Below are 19,276 nucleotides of genomic sequence, written 5' to 3' on the forward strand. Positions count from 1 at the left end.
CTGGTTACCCTGCTGGAGTTATAACTTTCTGCTCGTACCTCTGTAGCCTCGGCTCTGAAAGCACACCGATATCTCCTGAAACAAACAGATATCACTTTTTTTTTTTTTTTTGCAATCCGAGTATGTGGTTATCTAAAATGTTTGAGGAATGCTGATCGGAATCTTGCTGAGGACATTCCTAGGCACATTTTCTTTTTGCTTTATATTTATTTTTATTTTGATAGGGATCTGCTTTTCATAACCCAATATTATTTTCCACAAAGGAATGTCTTTTAGGAACAGACAATGATTACATGTGAACTTCAACATTCAGAAAATATCAGCAGCTAAACTGAGTGGAACAGGTACAGCCCCATACTGTCAGACAGAAAAAACAATCTTGTGTCGCTTCTTTCCATCACATGATCATGGCATTTAAACATGACAATGCTTGTCGTACGAAGCCTTGTAGTTAATCACGCTTCTCCACAGAAGAATAGGCCTCTACACAAAAGAATAACTGAAACTGGAGGCTTGCCTTTTGCAACCGTGAGCCAAACCAACAGACTTCATCCTGTCTTTAATCTACAGCTGGTATTAAGGGAATGCCATGGCATTTTGAAACCTGGATACTAAGTTTTCAGCTTTGTTTGGTAACATAGTCAGCATTCCTCAGCTGAAATAAGTTCTTGGTAATGCGTGACAGGAAAACCTGATTAGCCAATAAGCAGGCAACTGTGGAAGACAACGGTAATGACACTAAATATGATGCTTATGGCTTCTTTGTTAAAAAACAAAACCTTTTTTCTCTGAATTTCAACAACAGGGAGCACAACTGATACAGTTACAAAAGGAGTGGGGAAAGATGGAGTTTCCTCCATGGATTTGTTTTCTTTGGCCAGGATTGAGTTACAGTTTCAATACCCCCCACTCCCATGATTGCCTCTCCTACTTGAAAAATGTGCATGTATTTCTTAATGATTAGTCACGCTACCCAGAAAGAGCAAGCAAGTTCACCTCATTGTGAGCCAGTGAGCGAGGCACACATCTAAAACGTTTAGCACTTAATGCCGTTCACCTTAATGCCTCAGTGAGTGATTGACTGGTTGATTTGCGTTTCACAAATTTCAAAGTGCAACAGGTGGTGATGACATACTTCTTCTATGTGTTTGTTTACCAGTGCAAGCACAAAGATCTTACCTGAAGCAGAACAGGTTTGTTAAACATTTTAAATTATTACCCATGTTTTGTTTTGTTGAGTTTTTTTTAAACACACCTTTTATCTGTAGGTGTGCTAATATTTCCTCTTCTGCCTTCATAGAGGAATGCAACGGGAATTTTAGCCCAGTGTAAATGTCACATCTGTTTCCTCAACACAGCCCACATCGAGCTTTTCCTCAGGGTGCTTTGAAACAAGTGGAACATAAAGTCTGCAAGCTTTTTTGGTTTTCATGGTTCTTTTTTTCTTTTTCTTTTTTTTTTTAAAGGGTGTCTCTACTTCTGTCAGAGGGGGTGAGACAGCCGTCAATACACATACAATACCATTTCAATCTCGAAAGGCTTCTCTTCTCTTCGCTCCCTCTCTCCTTTTATTTCAATGGGGGCCGGATAGTTTACCACACACAGCTCCTCTGGCTTTGTGCCTTTCTCATGGTAATTGCTGGGAGCCGAAAACAGAGTGCAGTGCCAGACACCCACTGCATGCTGAACTGTGCAGAATTGTGATGGCTGTCTATTCAGCAAAGTTCATACGTCATCGCTGGATTGTGAAGAATCAATTCCACCCAATCAATTCCAACTTTGTCATGTATGTCATGCCGTACTTCACGGTAAACAACTCAGGCCCACCTGTCCTCAAGTTTGAAGGTCTGCTGCTCTGTAATAATTAATCGTGTATTAATAAAAATAATAATGCGCTGCTTTTGTTAAACAAAATAAACATAAAACAGGCACCATTGTTTTTCCTGCTTTTACATTATGTAAGCATTGAATGGGGAACACCAAGCTCCAGTCTCCAAATATGTCTACCATTCATGTTGATCCAAATACGATGGACAAAATATTAGAAACACAAGCAGTTCACCACCACACTAAATCCTTGTTCAAGCGGGATCCTGAAGACGATTACAGACTTTTTCTTAAACAGATCTACAGAAAAGTTTCACGGACATGGTTTCAGTAGCTGTAGGCTGGTAAAGAGAACACACTGGTGCATTTAAACAACCAAAAAACAAACATAATTTAAAAGCTCTCAGTGTGTTCACAAGACAGAAATGAAAGGTGGGTCAAAGTGCACGACAGCGTTTTTTTTTGTTTTTTTGTTTGTTTTTTTAATGACCACAAATGTCCCCTGTGATAAAACAAAAAAAAAAACAGCAGAACAGGCACTTTGTGGTATTGAATTGTGGTGCTTTCTTCCAGAGCGCGCTTTGTCAACAACAACAACAACAACAACAGCACAGCTCCAGCAGATTTAGGCCAGGTTATAACAATCTGAACCTGGCCTAAATCTGCAGTATAATAATCTGTGTCGAGCAGGCCACGACCTCCGCTTGCGCGCGTGTGTGTGCAGGTGCTTGAACGTGCTGGCGGGGTGTCTATTTTCCAGGGGAGCGCGCGGGCAGCCACCGTGGGAACATGACCGCGGTTAGCGTGGTCGCTAAGACAGAGAGGCGAGGGTTACAGACAGCAACCCGCGGAGGTACAACACAGCGTCGGGTCCCAGCGCCGTCCATGAACTCACAGCTGACCGCTCCAGTGGTGGGAAACGGGGAAAATGAGCAAAACCGAGAAAACAAACGATCAACTTACTGTTATGGTAACTTCGTGCTTTTTCAATCGATACTTGAGGCTCTTCATCTTTTAAAGTTGTTGGTCTCCGGTGTTAAACTTTTCCCGCACTGGACAAGTTCATTAAAAAGTGCAAAAGCAATGCTGAAGGTAGTCGCAAAGTACGTTTAATCTGCGCCGTTTTCCTCACAGAGCAGGTTTCACCTGACGCCTAACCTCAAACTCCCGAAACTCCCGTCGCACTGCGACTGACAACCTGTGAGCCAATCAAACCAAACCAACCGCGTTCTGTTCACCTTCAATCCAATGGGCAGTTGCGGAGGGCGGGACTTCCTTGGAGAGTGGCCGCTGGGAATAGTTGGAGTCGTCCTGGGACAGAACCCGGCGTGACGTCAGGATTACCTGAAGAATGAAACACCTACAAACAGTTACCTGTAAACATCGATGTAAACTGAATTTAAAAAACAAAAACAACTATCTGCTGTTTAAACATCACAATATCCTCTAATCCCCCCTCCTCCCCAGAGTGCCCCGAAACATATTTTAATAATAACTGTGCGTTTACCTGTCATTGCCCTCATGTCAAAGTCCAACGTATTGTATCGAAATGTGCACTTAAACACCTCACAGATCTCACCAGTTTACCCGCGTATGAGCCTATTTGAAGGGTTGGTAACTTTATACCTTGCAAAGAAAAAAGGAAAACAGCAACAACAAAAGCATAAAGCATTTGTAAGAGTTTTGGTTTTTTTTGTTTTTTTTTTGCAAGTGCAACACCAGTGATGAAATCGATTTTCCTCTACAAGCTGTTATTTTGCCATTATTTGGAATAGGAATGTTTGGAATTGGAATGCTCTGAAGAGTCTTTAAACGACTCTTTTATGTTAAAGGTTTTTTTTAGATACACGACTGAGTTAATATAATATCAAATGTGTGTCACAAGAAAATTACTTTCTTAGGCCAAAGTTTACAGTGGTTGACTGATTAAATATTAAATTATTAAACAGCGAGGATATGTATCCAAATATAGTCAGTATAAGGTGTTCAATTAGCAGACTGCTCCCTGCTGTCTTCAGTTTACAGTCTGTTTTATGCTTCTTTTCTCTCTCCCTTTATTTCGCCTCATAAAAATATATCAAGTGCATTCAACTGTAAAATCTACAAAGAGGGAAAAACAATAGCAAATTGGGGGAAGGGAAAAGGCTGCCCTCTTGTGGTCACCCAGAGCAGGGTGATTAAGTGAATCAGCCAGTAAATAAACAGGCAAACTAACATAACAGCTGGTATATAGGCTTACTGTTACAATGCTACTCAATAACAGTTAACATCTATTAACAGGTCTCATGAATTATTCCCAAGAGGAGGATTTCCTGGTGTTCCTCTCATATTGTATTTTTCACTGTCCTTAAAGCTACCAAGACTTTATAAGACCGAGACTTTGATGCTGCGTGTCTCTTCCTTTGTCTACGTCCCCATGGCAACACCCTTACCACAGCCACGTTTCCTTGGAGAGCATTTCTCATCCACACATTTGGGTGTGTGCGCACCCGCGTGCAGTGACCTGGCATTAAACGTTTGACTGCAAATCACAGACTGAGGCAGGTGTCATGGTGTCAGCATTTGCTCGCTGTCAGGAATTTTTTACCTGCCACACCCACAGTGTGCCCGCATTCACAGCTCATGCGCAGATAAAAAATGGTAGTGTTTAATCCATATTTATATGCAGTATTTGTCATCAGTATCATAGGTGGATTAACCTGCAAGAGTCCTTGGAATGGAAGCAGTGTGTCCCTAACACGCTGCTCCTGTGGTTCCATCCTGACTCCAGATGTGCTGTGTACAACTATAATTAAACACAAAAATTTATACACATGCAACTTTTAAATGTAGTACAGACAAAAACGGTGCTTCAGGACCGAAGTGTACAATTCTGAGGATTTCTTACCCACTTTGACATACCTCAGCCTTTTCTCCCCGTTTCCCTTACTTAAGAATAACTTATTGACAGCCACCCTTCCACTGAGACCAGCAAATATTTTAAAGACACACTGCACAGCATGCACAGACTGCCAAGTGTTGGGCTGATAGCTCTTTGGGAATCACCTTGTTGGTGCAAAAATCCAATTTTGTGTCTGTCAAACTGTGAATTTTTTGGACTATTTCATAAAATCAACAAAATAAATGGGACAAAATGATGTGTTTTTAGGACAGACTGCTAGTAAATGTGGGACTCATTGAATGTTGGGACACAGAAGAATGTATTTTCATAGATACTGGGCATCATTTTATTTTATTGGGTTACTTATTGTTAACGTTTATTTACATCTTCATTATTCTGGACATATGTTTGAGTAGGTGAAGTATGATTCCCATGAGTGAAGCTCGCACAGGGAAGGGTTGGGGCAGCTTGGGCGTCCTTAGAGTTGGTCATAGAGGCCCTGATTCGTTTAGTGCACTGACAGCCTGCAGAGCGCAGCTCCGCTGACCTGAAGTGCCTGTGTTTCTGTGCAGACAAGTAAAAGCAACTTACAGACTCATATCTTGAAGTTTTTTTTGTCCACCCAAGTGTGCATCATAAAGTATCCAACAATACTTTAAAATAGGTTCTTTGTCTGTAGACAGCACTGGTTCACCCCTGACACTGAGTGACTCTATGCTTAAAGAAACAAACCTATCTCTTAGAATGGCCAGGTACAAGGACTGAACTGAAAATGAGTAAAAAAGCAGCCACTGCATAAAAAAAGACCTCCAAGAACCCTGAAGAACTATTGTTCAAAGGCACTCCAAAAAATGTAAAAAAGCAAAATATAAAGAAATGAGGGGTGGCTCAAGACATCTGCACAGCACTGTTTATGATATGTATATTTCTCTAACTCTCATACAACATTTTTCAGGGCACATTTTTTAGTCCACAGAACTCCATTTACTGACCAGTAAAAGTAATTTCAAATTACAAACACACACCAACATATATAGGAATCAGACTCCATGACTGGATCATGTTTAATAATTCCTTGGTAATTTTCCCATGCTGATGTGGGGATATGTATGTTGTAGTCTGTCATGTGGTGTCAAAATCTGGTTGTAGGCATTTTGGATGTTTTACATTTGCAGGATTAACACTGAAAACTGATTTGCACTTTAACAGTCAACACATGTAATTGAAAGATACTTTGACCCTGTGTCTCGTCAGGTGAATACTAAACCAAAACTTAGCAGGAGGATGGCTCTCTGTTTTCAATTTCATTTCCTGCTGCTGCTTTTAATTATAAGCGACATTTACAGCAAGATATGTCTTGAAAGGAGAGAGATAAAACCAAATAATTTACTTGATGTGAAAAAGAACGCACAGTAAACGAGCTGGATACTGTGTATAAACATATATTTTTTTTTTCTTTTTACAAACTGATACAAATACACAAGATACAGATACAAAAACATTAACTGCTGAACACTGACTGAGGACCAGCATTAAACTGCACCTCATTTGGCCGAAGAAACACCAATAAATACCCACATGCAACAAATATCTATCAGCTGGAATGCAAAAACACAGAAGAGCTGCTCTGTGGTAACGGACGATGAAGAACTACACTTTTATATGAAAAAAAAAAAGGTACATGAAAAGGAAAAGGGGAAAAAAGAAAAGTGACTCAGTTAAAAAGGTTTCACAATTTTTTTTTCTTCTTAACCGTGACGAGCTCCTGAGACCCTGGCGGGGGAAGCAAATCAGTTCAAGTGAAAAATATCGCCAAAGACTGCGATCCAAAGGGTAGTCACGGATATTTCAGTTGTGGTCTGGGAGAGTGGGATGAGGTGTCTCAATAGGAAAGAGGTTTGCTGAGAGCTCTCACACAGCTTTGCGGTGGTACTCTGGGGGTGCGACCTCATAGTCGCTGGCACTGAAAAGGGTCGATGAATTCTTTACCAGGTACCTGAAGGAAACAAACAACTGACTGTCAGTGAGGAGGGAAGCAGGAACGCCTGGTGCAGAGTGTGTTGTTCAGCAGTCGTCAGGCTCATGCATTTACAAAATGACTGTTACAGTAAGATTAGATTGTGGCAGATGCTTTGCTGCCAAATTACAACTCTGAATAAAAGTCGAGTTTAGTTTGATTCTATATGTATGTAAACAAACTGGCAGAAAAAAAAACTTTATGGGAAAGTCATATTGAGAACTCAATGAGAATGTTTATGTTTTCTTATTCTTATAAAGAAAAAAAAACCTTTCCAAGCATCAAGGAAATGACTACGCTTTGGATCGGTGATGAAGGCTCAAAGCTAAATCACCAGTGTTTTACTTCAATAAGTCTACAAGTTATATAGGAAATGACAGCAGTGTCTGCATTTTTGTCTACCCTTCGTCTTCTCTATGCAAAACAGTCAGGATAAGAAACTGCAGTAAGATGGTGCATTTAAGAAATTAAAACCTCCATATGTACTTGTGTAGGGGGGAGATTTGTGGCTCAGCAGCAGGGGAGGGGTGGAGCAGTGTGTGGTGTCAGGGTGGGGTTTCGGCTGGTTCACCACTGCTCCCACTGCCCCCTGTGGTTCCCTCCATTGCACTGGGCAAGGGAAATGACCCCTCAGTCACTTTAATTTTAAAACTGTGTAATTTTAAAATATACAGTATATTCTGTGTATTTACTATCTCACTCTTATTGCCTGTTTATGCCCTGTCCTTATCTTCAACGTCATGCTGCTCTGTTGTATCTTAATTGCTCCTTGGGGATAAATAAAGTCTTTCTGATTCTGATTAATGGAGATCTTTCAGGCCAAAACAAAGGCATTTCGCTGGCCCGAGGAAGAGTGGGCACTTGTAATAACCTGTTGAGGTAGTGTGTGGGGATGCATTCACGACCTGTAGGAGCATGTAGTATCTGTGGGTTGTCCGATGCTGCCGTCTGGCAGGGCCCTCACAAGAAGGCCTTGTAATTCACTCTATGAGAGATTTCCCATCAGAGCAGTGTGTTGATGACACCCTAAGCTATCCATTGACCAAGTGATAAGAACTGATGGTCACATGGTGCGCCCTGACACAGTGCTGACCTACACACACTTTGTATTGACTAAGTATAAGCATTATCGAGTGAGTCGCACAGAGGAGGAACACAACCAGGTGCTGGTGCCAAAAAGCTGCCGAGAAACGATTTTCCAAGCGCCTCATTATAACCCCATGGCAGGGCATTTGGGATATGACAAAACTCTGGAGCGAATAATGGCCAGATTTTATTGGCTGGGTGGATTTGCACCCAATTTTCAGATAAGCTTTGGCTGGAGTTGCCAAATTTCATCATTCTTGCTTCCCTCCATTGTGATAACCATGACACACAGGCCCAGAGAGTGAATGTTGCTGCACTACAACAGCGGTTTGCAAATGTGTTCTTCCCCTGCCTGGCTGTACTTCACTCATAGAGCACCATTCTGAAACACGCCTTGGTATGAAGTCATGGCCCTACAGGTTAGGTGTGCATGGGTGCTTTATCCTGTCACACTCCTGTCCTTCAGCTGAAAAGACTTCTATATATAAAAAAGGAGTGTCTCCGCCCTGCAGGTCTTTTTTTGTTCAAGAGGGGAGAGGTCAGAATTACTTTCTCTCTCAATCATGTCTCTCACACAGCCCGAGGCCAACCATATAGACCGTACCATATCTGCAAGTCATGTTATGTCACCACTGTATCAGTTAGTGTAGATGTATCCGCAGTGCTGTTGACACATCAAAACAACTAAACATCACGCACAAGTGATCTAAGAGACCAATTTCAATTTGGATTCAGTCCCAAAGAACGGCACGGTACCTCAGTCTGTCATAACGCGCTGCAACGTGTACGGTTAGTCTCAAGAAAAATACTTTCCAGAGCAGAAAATCGATTTCATGGCTTATGTTTTGAGGAACTGCAACAAGCCTGGCTGCACTAATGTGAATGTGAATACAACATGACATTTGAGAATCGGCCAAACATGACATGGAGTGACTGGTGTTGTGCTGGGAGTTAAAAGCTTACTTGAGGAAATCTTGGAGGTAACTGAGCAACAGAGCCAGACTCTTCTCATCCAGGGGAGTGTAGGCCAGCATGGCTCCAATACGAACTGTTGGTGGAGGACAACATACAGCGTATGAGCAGCATTGCATACGGTAAATTTGGGGATTGAGGTAAGATTTCTATAACATCACCACAATCGAAAAATGTGACATAAAGAGGGGAGAAGCCTACTTTTCAAATAAACTGACTGGTGCTACAAACATCTAAATAAATAATACTTTAAATAAACTGCTTAAAAGAAAATCAGGGAATAAGGACCAAGTTGTAATGAGAGTATAGCATAAAGTCAGTTAAATGTGGGATTTTAATCTGGTTAGTTCAGTAGCAGAGGGGGTTGTCTGGTGCTTTGGTGTGAATGAAATTATCAACATGTGAGCTAGAGGGGCAACAATGAGACACCCCCCAAAACAGGAATGGTTTTACAGGTGGAGGCCTCTGACATTTTTCCAGACTGTTAGGAAAAAATAATAATAAAATGAAATTTCAGCTAATTTCAGTCACGTCTAACAATCCAGATGAGTCATCATAGTTGAAGTAGCCATAAAGCTATTTTGTGTACAATAACTAATACTTCAATCCTTTTACATTGGGACTTCTCTTCGAGCCTATTTAGCACTTTCATCCACGAATTTACAAAACTGCTTAAAAGGTGAACCAGAAATATTGAATTAACTGAACTGAAAGGAGCAGATATAAATTCTGCTGCGACATGTAAAAAGAAGCATGATGATTAGGAACACATACTTTTAATGGGCCTTGTGCCCGTGAAAAGCAAAAAAATGTTTCCAGCTTCAAATTTTGCCACTTTGTACTGCATTCCTACTATTTTTCTGTCTTTGGAAGTTCTGATCTGACTGGCAACTGCAATTTAAACTTGCACTGAGAGCAAAATCAACTTCTTTGAAGCAACGTTCATGCGGAGGAGCATCACTGCTAATGAGATCTGGGTCTTCAGGTAGGCCACTGAGACCAAACAGAGGTCTTCAGTAGAGTGAGACCACTTTTTTCTCTCCCTTTAGCTCAGCATTTATGGAGTTGTGCACCGTGTCCCCAGGTTTTTGTCCTCCCAGGTTAAAAGCCAACGAGGAGTTTAACCGTATCATCCTGTGGTTTTCAGTGTAAATGAAATTAACAGTGGGACGTGCCTTGTTACAGCAACACAATCTTGCTCTCACTTACTCTACCTAGCACATTCATTAGGCTCTCTGTGACTTTGTCTCCTTTTTCTAAAATGAAAATGAAGAGTTGTAAGGAAGAGGACTCCCTTACTGCATTTATTTATATTATATTATATGTATAGCACTTTGGAGCACACCTTTCACTTTATTAAAAGCACCTTATCAAGCACTTTATGAGCATTGCACTTTAAGCATGGATTTGCACACAAGCAGTTTAAATATTGACTATTTATTGGGAATTTTAAAATCAGTTGGTGGCCTTATTTCAGATCCTGCGCAGCTGCTCCTCGTCAAGGAATGTGGTGGTTGTCTGTCAGGAGAGAAGAATGGTGATTGAGATTGTGATTAAGGTTTACCAGTAAGGAAAACTAATGCAAATGTGTGTGTGAAATCTAGGGATAAAAGTGGTGCAAATAAGTGTTTGTAAGTTAATGATTACTCACCTTTCTTGCCTGTGTCTTCTTCAAGGTGTTTGGGCAAATGTTTCCCCGGGGGTCCAGACACCATTTAAAGGTTCCAGGAGAGACCATGGGTAAAGAGTGTGGTGAATCTTTTTGTGCTTGGGTTTCTGGGTTTTTATAATATTGGGTTTGGTGTAACATTAAAGTGTGAAATATTTATTAATATGTAAATGTGAAAATGTATTTATGTATTCTTATTGATATATTGTATACTGTGGGGGAAGGTTGGGATTTAAGAATTTACCTGAGAGTGGAATAATGGTTAAGTCTGTGACAGCTGAACATATTTAAGGCTGCCAGTTGTCATTAGAGCGTGGATTTTTTTGTGCTGTGAAGAAGCTTGACAAGTTAATTGTTGTAAGGAGAGCTGTATAGGAAATAAATGCATTCTTGTTCCACTACTCTTGCCTTGGTCCATCTCACTGTGTTTCCAGCCGCTAAGGTCCGCCCTGTTACAAGAGTTATCATTTCATCATGGAGCAGGACTTTCGAACACAAACAGTCTGAGATGCCCAAACAAGCATCTGTGAAGCAAACAGCGACCAAATTTATTTAAGATTTTTTTTCTGTTTTTTTCTTGTTACCAAGTGCGAACTTGATTACGCTTCATATAGTTTACAGTGCATCCAGAAAGTATTCACAGTCCTTCACTTGTTCCACACATTGTCATTTTACAACCTTGTTCCAAAATGGATTACATTTTTTTTTCAATACTGAATAATGACAAAGTTAAAAAAAAAACAGTCTGCAAACTTGCATGACATTCAAAACTGAGCTCAGCCGCATCCTGTTTCCACTGATCATCTGTTCAAATGTTTCTACAGCTTGAATGTCCACCTGTGGTAAACTCAGTTCACTGGACATGATTTGGAAAGAAACATAGCTGTCGATATAAGGTCTCATAGTTGCAGGTCATGTCAGAGCACAAACTAAGCCATGAAGTCCAAGTAAGTGTCTGTAGACCTTGGAGACAGGATTGTACTGAGGCACAGGTCTGGGGAAGGGTACAGAAAAACTGAAGCAGCACTGAAGCTTCCACTGAGCACCATTGGCCTTCCTCATCTCTAGAACTGGCCTCATGACGAACCTGAGCAATTGGGAAAGAAGAGCCTTAGTCATGGAGGTGACTGAGAACATTCATCTCCCAACAGGACAATGACTATAACCACACAGCCAAGATATCAAAAGAGTGGCTTTATTCTTGGATTTCCTTGAGTGGCCCAGCCAGAGCCCAGACTTTCACACCGCTGAACACCCCTAGAGATCTAAAAATGGCTGTGGAGTGATCCTCTCCATCCAACCAGATGGAGAGGTACAGCAAAGAAAAGTGGGAGAAGCCCCTGCCAAAGGTGCTTCAAAAAAGTATTGAACAAATACGTAAAAACGTGTGCAAATGTTATATTTTCAATAAATTTGCAAGAATTTTAAAGCAAACTGTTTTCACTTTGTCAATATGGGATACTGTGTGTAGAATTGTGAGGTGAAAATGAATTTAATCCATTTAGGAAAAAGGCTGTAACATCACAAAATGTGGAACAATTGATGTGCTGTGAACACTTTCCGGATACACTGTCTATGTTTCACGTGTTCCTACCAAACAGACGCAGCAGGTGCGGTGCTCCATACACCTGAGACATTGGCACATCCGCGTGTTCGGCCAGGATCTCGGCGTACTGCGGCCTCTCAAACTTGTAAAGCAGCTGAGTGCCCAGCATGACGTTGAAGTACTCCCGGATCCCTGCCACCACTTCACTCACAGCATATTCCCTAAGCGAACGGAGAAGAGAAAAGTCACGTATTTGGAGAGATAACTGGAGACAGCAGAGGTCAGCTCTCTATAGAACAGTCAATAGTACAGTTTTGAACAGTTGCATGAGAGAAATCACTGGGCTTACTTCTTCTCAAAGTTGTTTTTGTTGCGCTGTGATGCAGCAAATGTGAGAAAGCACACAAGTACTATTATAAGAAGACTGGTAACAGCAACTGCCACCCCAATAACTGGCTACAGACTATTAAAAAAAAGAAAAAAAGACTACAAAAACTTACTTATTCTGGTGTATTTTTATTTTGATGCAAAAAGGCAGCATGCTGTGATATTTAAAGAAGTACTCAGATAAAGGATGCCTAAAAAAAAGCTTTAAAAAAGAGCCTAAAAAATGAGTTAGCGCCCAGTTTCCACAATTCTGAGAGAGGGAAAAAATTGAGTCGTGTATCCAAAATAATTAAAAGAATTCCTGTGGTTTAAAAGCACTGTTTGACTTACTGTGAAGGCTATAATGCACAAAATGCACAACTTACAGTTTTAGTGAGATCAGTGGTGTTGTGCCCTTAAAAATATAGTTCAGCTAATGGTATATGTGTTAGTAAGTGTTTACAAGTATCTCTATTAAAAGCAAATTTGTAAAGTGGAAGGAATTTAAGTCTTATGTGGTTGACAGATGCTGTGCCGCTGAACATTTTCATCACAGGATATCAGTGCTTCCTCACGCCTCCATTATTCTGAGAACGTCAGGATGTTTACTCTTACTTATTGTCCGAGTTTCCTTTTGATTTCTTGTAGTTTGCATAGTCCTCCAAGATGGTCTCTACATTCTTCTTAGCTGGCAGATGAAATAACTAAGCAACAGAAATGTTACACAAGCATTTCCATCAATAAAAACATCCAGACATCAACTCATTTCAAACTCAACTGTAACATTTACTCTCAGTCCTACATTGCAGAGCATCCTGTGCATGTTCTGACTTTGAAATGAGAAGAACAAATGAGCATGCTCCAGATAGTGATTCTGGCTGAAGCGCTCTCTTCAGACCTGTCCATTAGAAACTGCAGTTTAGGATGTGAGCGGTAGCCAGAGGTCCAGCTGTCATTAGCAGTGTTGCTTCACTATATCACGTATTGGGTGGGTCAGTTTGACCCAAGATTTTGGGATCCATTGTGCAATCAGAGACAAACGAGCACAAGTGGTCCAGAACCTGACATTTCTAGCCATCGCATTTCCATAAATATATGGATAAATATGAAGGAAACAAGTGAAACCTGCTGTGATTTTATTTTCACCTGTTTCTGTCGGGTAATGAGGTCCCAGTCATCCACCAGCCAGGGTTTCAACTCCTCTGGGATCTTCACCTTCACTTCCACACGGTTGGTGAACATCTCCTCCTGGATACACACACACACTATATGACCTTGCTGCTTTTAAAAGTTTTTGTGTATTTGTGATAGCAAGTGTGGGTTTTACACCCACGGGGTAGACTGGTTCACTCATGCAGGAATAACTGACTCTTTGAACAATTTCACAAGCTTATTGAAGAAATGATACAGGACCAGGATGTTTTGTACTGCCTTGAGTGTGGACCTTCCCCCCCCCCAACATCTCAGTATTTTCCTCATTCTGCTCACACCTCAAGAAAGAAGCTCAGTTGTTATTCTTATAAAAAGTCCAGTTCCAATACATGATGATACATACACTCTCCACTGTGGGATCAACCCGAGCCCTCTTCTTTCGTGGCCCCTGGGGCATCTCGCCGCTGCTGGTACCTTCACCTGGCCCTGGGGCTAAAAGAAAAGGACAGCTTAAATAATACACAGAAATAAAAGGTGAATATGTTTATTAATAAGTCTCAGATCGCATCAGACTCCATAAATACAACAGTACTTGAACCTCATGAAGCCACAACACCAAAGATCTTTACTATAAGAACAAAAAATATTCTGGAAGAAAGCTACAAAATTCAATAAACATTTTGTACAAATATTTGACTTACTCTTCTGTTTTGCCTTTTTCACTTTCCTACAATGCAAAAAAAGACATCATGATTGTTCTTATGATTTGACACATATACCTCAAGTTGTCTTAATGTAATTCATTGCTTTGACTACATGCGAGCATATAGCACTTTAATAAATAATATCATCAAGGTTGCATCACAAGAACTGAGTTATTAAATGAATTATTACAGGAGGGAAAAGAAGCTGGACACTCACAGATCAACATTTTTCTGCTGCACAGCAGCAATCTTCTTGCTTGGTGCTAAGCCCCTCATCTTTCCCTCAACATAATGATCCCTGCAGAAAAAAATCAAGAGAGAGCACAATTATAGAAATGTATCTAAATTACTTTTACTGACCACCGTTGAGTTGTAGTGATGTATCACACCGTGGTGATGCAGACACGGCCTTGCTGTTTGATTGGGGGTGGGGGGGTATTTTAGAAATACACTGTCTGCAGCACTGACTTAACTGTTTCCAAAGTGGCCTCACAGTGTAGCGGTTTACAAATAAGTTAAAGATCCCTGGGTCGATTCTGGGAGGAGACACAAATCACCAAGGGCATCTGGCATTTAAAAAACTGCTAACATGCATAGCTACCTGCTGTGTAGCCTGTTTACAAAACACTCTGTTCCATTTGCAGACAGTGGTGTGTGATGTGGAGTCAGACAGTGTTCTCGTGGCACGTTGCTCAATAAGTTGTACAATCTCTTCTGGAAAAGTAAAAACCACCCCGCCGTTTTCCCCTATCAACATAACTTTATGTGTTAAATATGTCTAATATTACGTATCATGTATATCATATGGCAGAACTGACAGTAAAGTTCATGTTAATCACAAAAACACATATCTAATGATATCTGAGATTTCTGAAAATATCTGAAAAACAGAATAAAGAACGTTCAGCCTTTACTTAAAGGACTTTTCTGCTGCTCTTGTGTACAGAGAACAATACTGGTGCTACCTACACATTCAGTCTCACACTGACGTTTCCTCATTTGCACCATAACATACACAGACTAGAATAATCCATATAAGCTTCATAAGAATCCATGTACACACTATATTTATATACACTGACAGTAACAACTATACAACTGTATGTAAGCTTTAATATAGCTTGTGTAATTCATATTTATACTTTGATATTTCATACTTATTTTAACATATGCATCTCATATTCTTATAGCTCTCCATTTTATCTTATTTTTGATTCATTCTTGTTCACGGGAAAACAAAAATGACCTGTAAATACTACGGAACTCGCAATAAAGCTGATTTTAACATTAAGATATCACAAAAACAGTATAGTGAAAATCTGATTATATACGTATGTATCCACACAAAAATACTGATCAATATATTGATATAGCATTTACTTATTTACTTTACCTCCCAAGAATCTGTAATTGGATGCGATTGGGCAGACCATATTGTGTAATGTCAACTCTAAAAGCTACAAATTCTAAATTTATCCAGTCATGCCCAAAACAGAGCACAAACGGCCCCCTACTTTTCTTCTCGCTGCTTTTCTTTGACAGAAACTCTAAAAAGCTGACTGGACATTAGGAAGAACCGAAAACACAAAAACACTTCTTGGTCATGTCTGTGTGGGAAGAGGTTAACTCACTGATTGGCCTTTTGAAGCTCTTTTTGTTTGGCAAGGTTGCTGTCCACATATTTGAGAACTCTGCTTTCAGGAACCCATTCATCCCAGCTGCAAAGGAAGAAAAAACCCATCACAGATTCTCAAACGTCATCACAGTGTTATAATTCCTATCCAAATAGACGCACAGAGAGAAATGTCAGCCTATATTCAACTCAAGCTGCTCACTTTTTGTTCCATCCGCTGTAATGAATGAAGTATTTAATCTGCTTATCCTTTACGTTGATCTTGACACACTGTAAAAGCGAGAAAACACACAGGCCTTGGATCAGTTTATTTTTAACTGGGAATAAATGAGTAATAAGACCCTCATAAAGTATCGGGACAAACCTTTGCTTCATAGAGCAATGGCCCGTGAAAGCACAGGACTCTTTCACCTACGAGGAGGGGAAAACTAATGTCAAAAGCACGTTATGATGTTCATTACACCCACAACTAATGTAATCAAACGAGCCGCTAACGCAGAGCATGAACAGCAAAGCTAGCTAACAGTTAGCCTTCCGTTAGCGTCTGTAAAGCTTGAGCTAGCTTTATTGTATGCGCTTCATTGCGATGTTACGTCAACGTAAGCTATGTTTTCATTGATATCAGAGCTTTATAAAGCCTCTTTCGCCTTCCCTAGGGATCACCATCGTCGAGCTGCAGCTGCAAGAACAACAACAACAAACCCGCCCCCTTCCAGCCGCTAACTGGGCATCATCGGTGCTTTTTTCCCCCCTACCGACCTTCTTGAAATTTCGGTTTAGGGTCCTGTTTTGGCGCCATTCACGGAGTCAACTGTTCGGACCTCTGAATGATTAAATTCTTGCATTGCCAGAGTCCATTTCTTCCAGGCACAAACACCTCCGACATTGGAGCCAAAGCCAGGGGAAGCCGAGAATGGCCTGCCTGCTGCGGGTCACCTGACCACCGTCAAGCCCCTGGGGGCGTGCTGCGTTCAAATGCTCCTCGTCAAACTCGTACAGACAATGATTTTCTCTGACTTTCAGGCAGACTAAAGATTGTATATTCATAAATATGCAAATATCTACTACACACGCGCGCGCGCGCACACACACACACACACACACACACACACACACACACACACACACCACTAACATCCAAGAGGTGATTTGTCTGCAGGAAAAACCCAGCCCCTTCAGTATTAGTAGCGTTTAAATTTCTCAAGGTGTCATTAGGGGAGACTGCTCATTTCTTTCTATGGTGCTGCAGTTGAATAATTTCTAATGCTTACCAGTGTGGTATCCAGACTGTATGCCATGTAAGGAGTGGTAAAAACAGAGGGAAAGATTACTGGCTGCCAGTTGCTATCCCTGGAGGGCATTGCCACCTACCTCAAATGAGCACAAAACATCATCAGGGGCAGTGCTCACCCAGTCACATGCTGGCTTCAACCAGCTGTAGGTTTTCAAGTTTTAATTTTTTTGGTCTTATATAGCCACAAACCAACAGATTCTAAACATCGTAAATGTAGTTATATTTCTGTCAAGCAACAGACAGAAGAAGGATGAAATTTTTGTGCCCTCAGCGTGCCAGGAGTTTTTAGCCTTTTCTGGCTGGCAAACAATTTTTGGGCCACATATTTCTCATGAACTCTGAGTTGTCACACTGCAATCACAACATCATATGAGATATATGTATTTTTAATTGCAAGGATAAAATGTGCCAAATTCTAAGTGTTTTCATTTGCAGGTCAGGGAAGTTCATGCAATACAATACTGCGCCAAAGTCCTGAGTCACTCTCATTTCAGTGTACTAGTAAATTATCAAATAGGTGCTATTATTTGTTGAAACATGGACAAAGATACATGTAAATATAGTAAAGTCAATATTTGATAAGACCACCTGTATTCTTTATCAAATCCTGAACTTTCTTAATCAAGCTACATTAAAGTTTCTTTAAATAGTTTCTTCTATCAATGCTGGCTGCCTTTTGTTCTGTTCTCTGATTATTTAAGATCAGCCCACACTGCTTCAATAATGTTGAGGTCCGAGCTCTGGGGAGGCCAATCCATGACTGAACTGGATTGGCATACCTATCCAGGTATGCTTTGACTGCACTGGCAGTGTTTTGGGGATCATTATAATGGTGAACAAGCTGTTGCCAATCACACCATCTCCAAGTAGTAGATGGAAATCTCATGGTACTTTTCTGTGTTCATTATGCCATCATTTTGGCAAGCTTCCTAAACACTGCTGGTTGAAATGCAGGCCTAAACCACTACACAGCCTCCGCCGTCCTTTGCAGATGGCTGTAGACACTCACTGTTGTACTTCTCTCCAGAACTCATCCGTACATATTGATGATGAGAAAAGTTTCAAATCTGGATTCATCACTCCATAATACCTGTTGCTACTGACTTTCCAGTTGCAAGTAGCTTAACAAACAAAACATTCCTCTGAAAATAGTCCAGATCAAGGACTGGACTGAAAATGAGTGAAAAACAGCCAATGTCCAAAGAAAAACTTTGAAAGACCTTCAGAAATCTTGGCAGACTGTTGCCCAAGAACACTTTAAAAATGACAAACCGTTCTGGCTCCTGGAAGCAAAATTACTTCCTGAGAACCAGCCTATCCTTTTTAATGGTCTATATATATTTTTGACTTATTTGAGCTACCCTAATAAGTCCTGTTGTACTCAGTAGAGGACATTCTGGCCTTTCCAATGATATCTTGTGTGTTTGTGCTTGTGTGCTTCCTGAATACTATTGTTGTTTATATTTACTGCAGGAAGAAACAGTAAAAACGGTGTTTTGTAAGGAAAACCTAAAAAGCGCTCTCCACCTGTGAGCAAAAACAAAGCCAAAAAACCCCTCCCTTTCCTATTGGTCGAAAAATGTACCATGTCACCAATCCAAAAAAATGATATGGCAACAAGGCATTTAGTTGTTTAGGGAGGGGGGAAGTTTTAGGAGCAGTGTTGGTCAAGTTACTTGAAAAAAGTAATCAGTAACTAATTACCAATTACTCCCCCCAAAAAGTAATCCCGTTACTTTACTGATTACTTATTTTCAAAAGTAATTAATTACTTAGTTACTTAGTTACTTTTTTAAAACACGATTTACAACCTGAAGAGGTGATAAAGCGATAGATCTTTCAGCCCAATTCTACTTTTTCTGCATAATCCATCATACAAAATGTAATCAAATGGAAAAGTCTCTTTTTAAAACTTGTTTTATTAGTTTTAACCTTTTAACTTTATGCATCAAGCAAAAATTAAATTACATGCAACATTCTCTGACTGGAAGAAATTTGTTTAACATTTAAACTTATTTTCTGCACATTCCAGCACATAAAATATATATTTTTTGTGTGTTTACACTCAGTCTTTCAAATAGATGCAAATAAAACACAGCAGAAAATAAATAACATCAAAGATTAGCGGT

At 40.4% G+C, this 19,276-nt stretch overlaps 2 protein-coding genes across 7 annotated transcripts in view; both read right to left on the reverse strand.

Moving 5' to 3' along the window:
* The window catches only part of uacab (uveal autoantigen with coiled-coil domains and ankyrin repeats b), a 39,324-nt gene extending 35,975 nt beyond the window's left edge, over window positions 1-3,349 (reverse strand). The window contains exon 1 of the mRNA XM_026163098.2: window positions 2,791-3,349. Within this exon, the coding sequence (XP_026018883.1) occupies window positions 2,791-2,838 (48 nt within the window). The 5' untranslated portion in view covers window positions 2,839-3,349. The remainder of the gene's footprint in view (window positions 1-2,790) is intronic.
* A 2,785-nt stretch (window positions 3,350-6,134) lies between these two features.
* LOC113019408 (mortality factor 4-like protein 1) lies at window positions 6,135-16,826 on the reverse strand. 6 transcript variants are annotated; one of them, XM_080308620.1, is made up of 13 exons: window positions 16,613-16,813; window positions 16,218-16,264; window positions 16,056-16,123; window positions 15,852-15,938; window positions 14,438-14,518; window positions 14,218-14,243; window positions 13,920-14,008; window positions 13,511-13,612; window positions 12,980-13,068; window positions 12,047-12,219; window positions 10,861-10,901; window positions 8,775-8,859; window positions 6,135-6,704 (listed from the first exon to the last, which is right to left on the reverse strand). In XM_080308620.1, exons 1-13 carry the CDS (start codon window positions 16,650-16,652, stop codon window positions 6,694-6,696), a joined length of 939 nt encoding a protein of 312 aa, XP_080164746.1. In that variant the 5' UTR covers window positions 16,653-16,813; the 3' UTR covers window positions 6,135-6,693. The 6 variants fall into 6 exon arrangements, 4 of the variants coding, with proteins under 4 accessions (XP_080164746.1, XP_080164661.1, XP_026018913.1 ...); XM_080308535.1 differs by having other exon boundaries at window positions 10,861-10,976; XM_026163128.2 differs by lacking the exon at window positions 10,861-10,901 and having other exon boundaries at window positions 16,613-16,826.
* Between the last annotated feature and the right edge of the window lie 2,450 nt (window positions 16,827-19,276).

The sequence above is a fragment of the Astatotilapia calliptera genome, chromosome 1, assembly GCF_964374335.1.
Source record: "Astatotilapia calliptera chromosome 1, fAstCal68.1, whole genome shotgun sequence".
In the NCBI taxonomy this organism is placed as follows: domain Eukaryota; kingdom Metazoa; phylum Chordata; class Actinopteri; order Cichliformes; family Cichlidae; genus Astatotilapia; species Astatotilapia calliptera.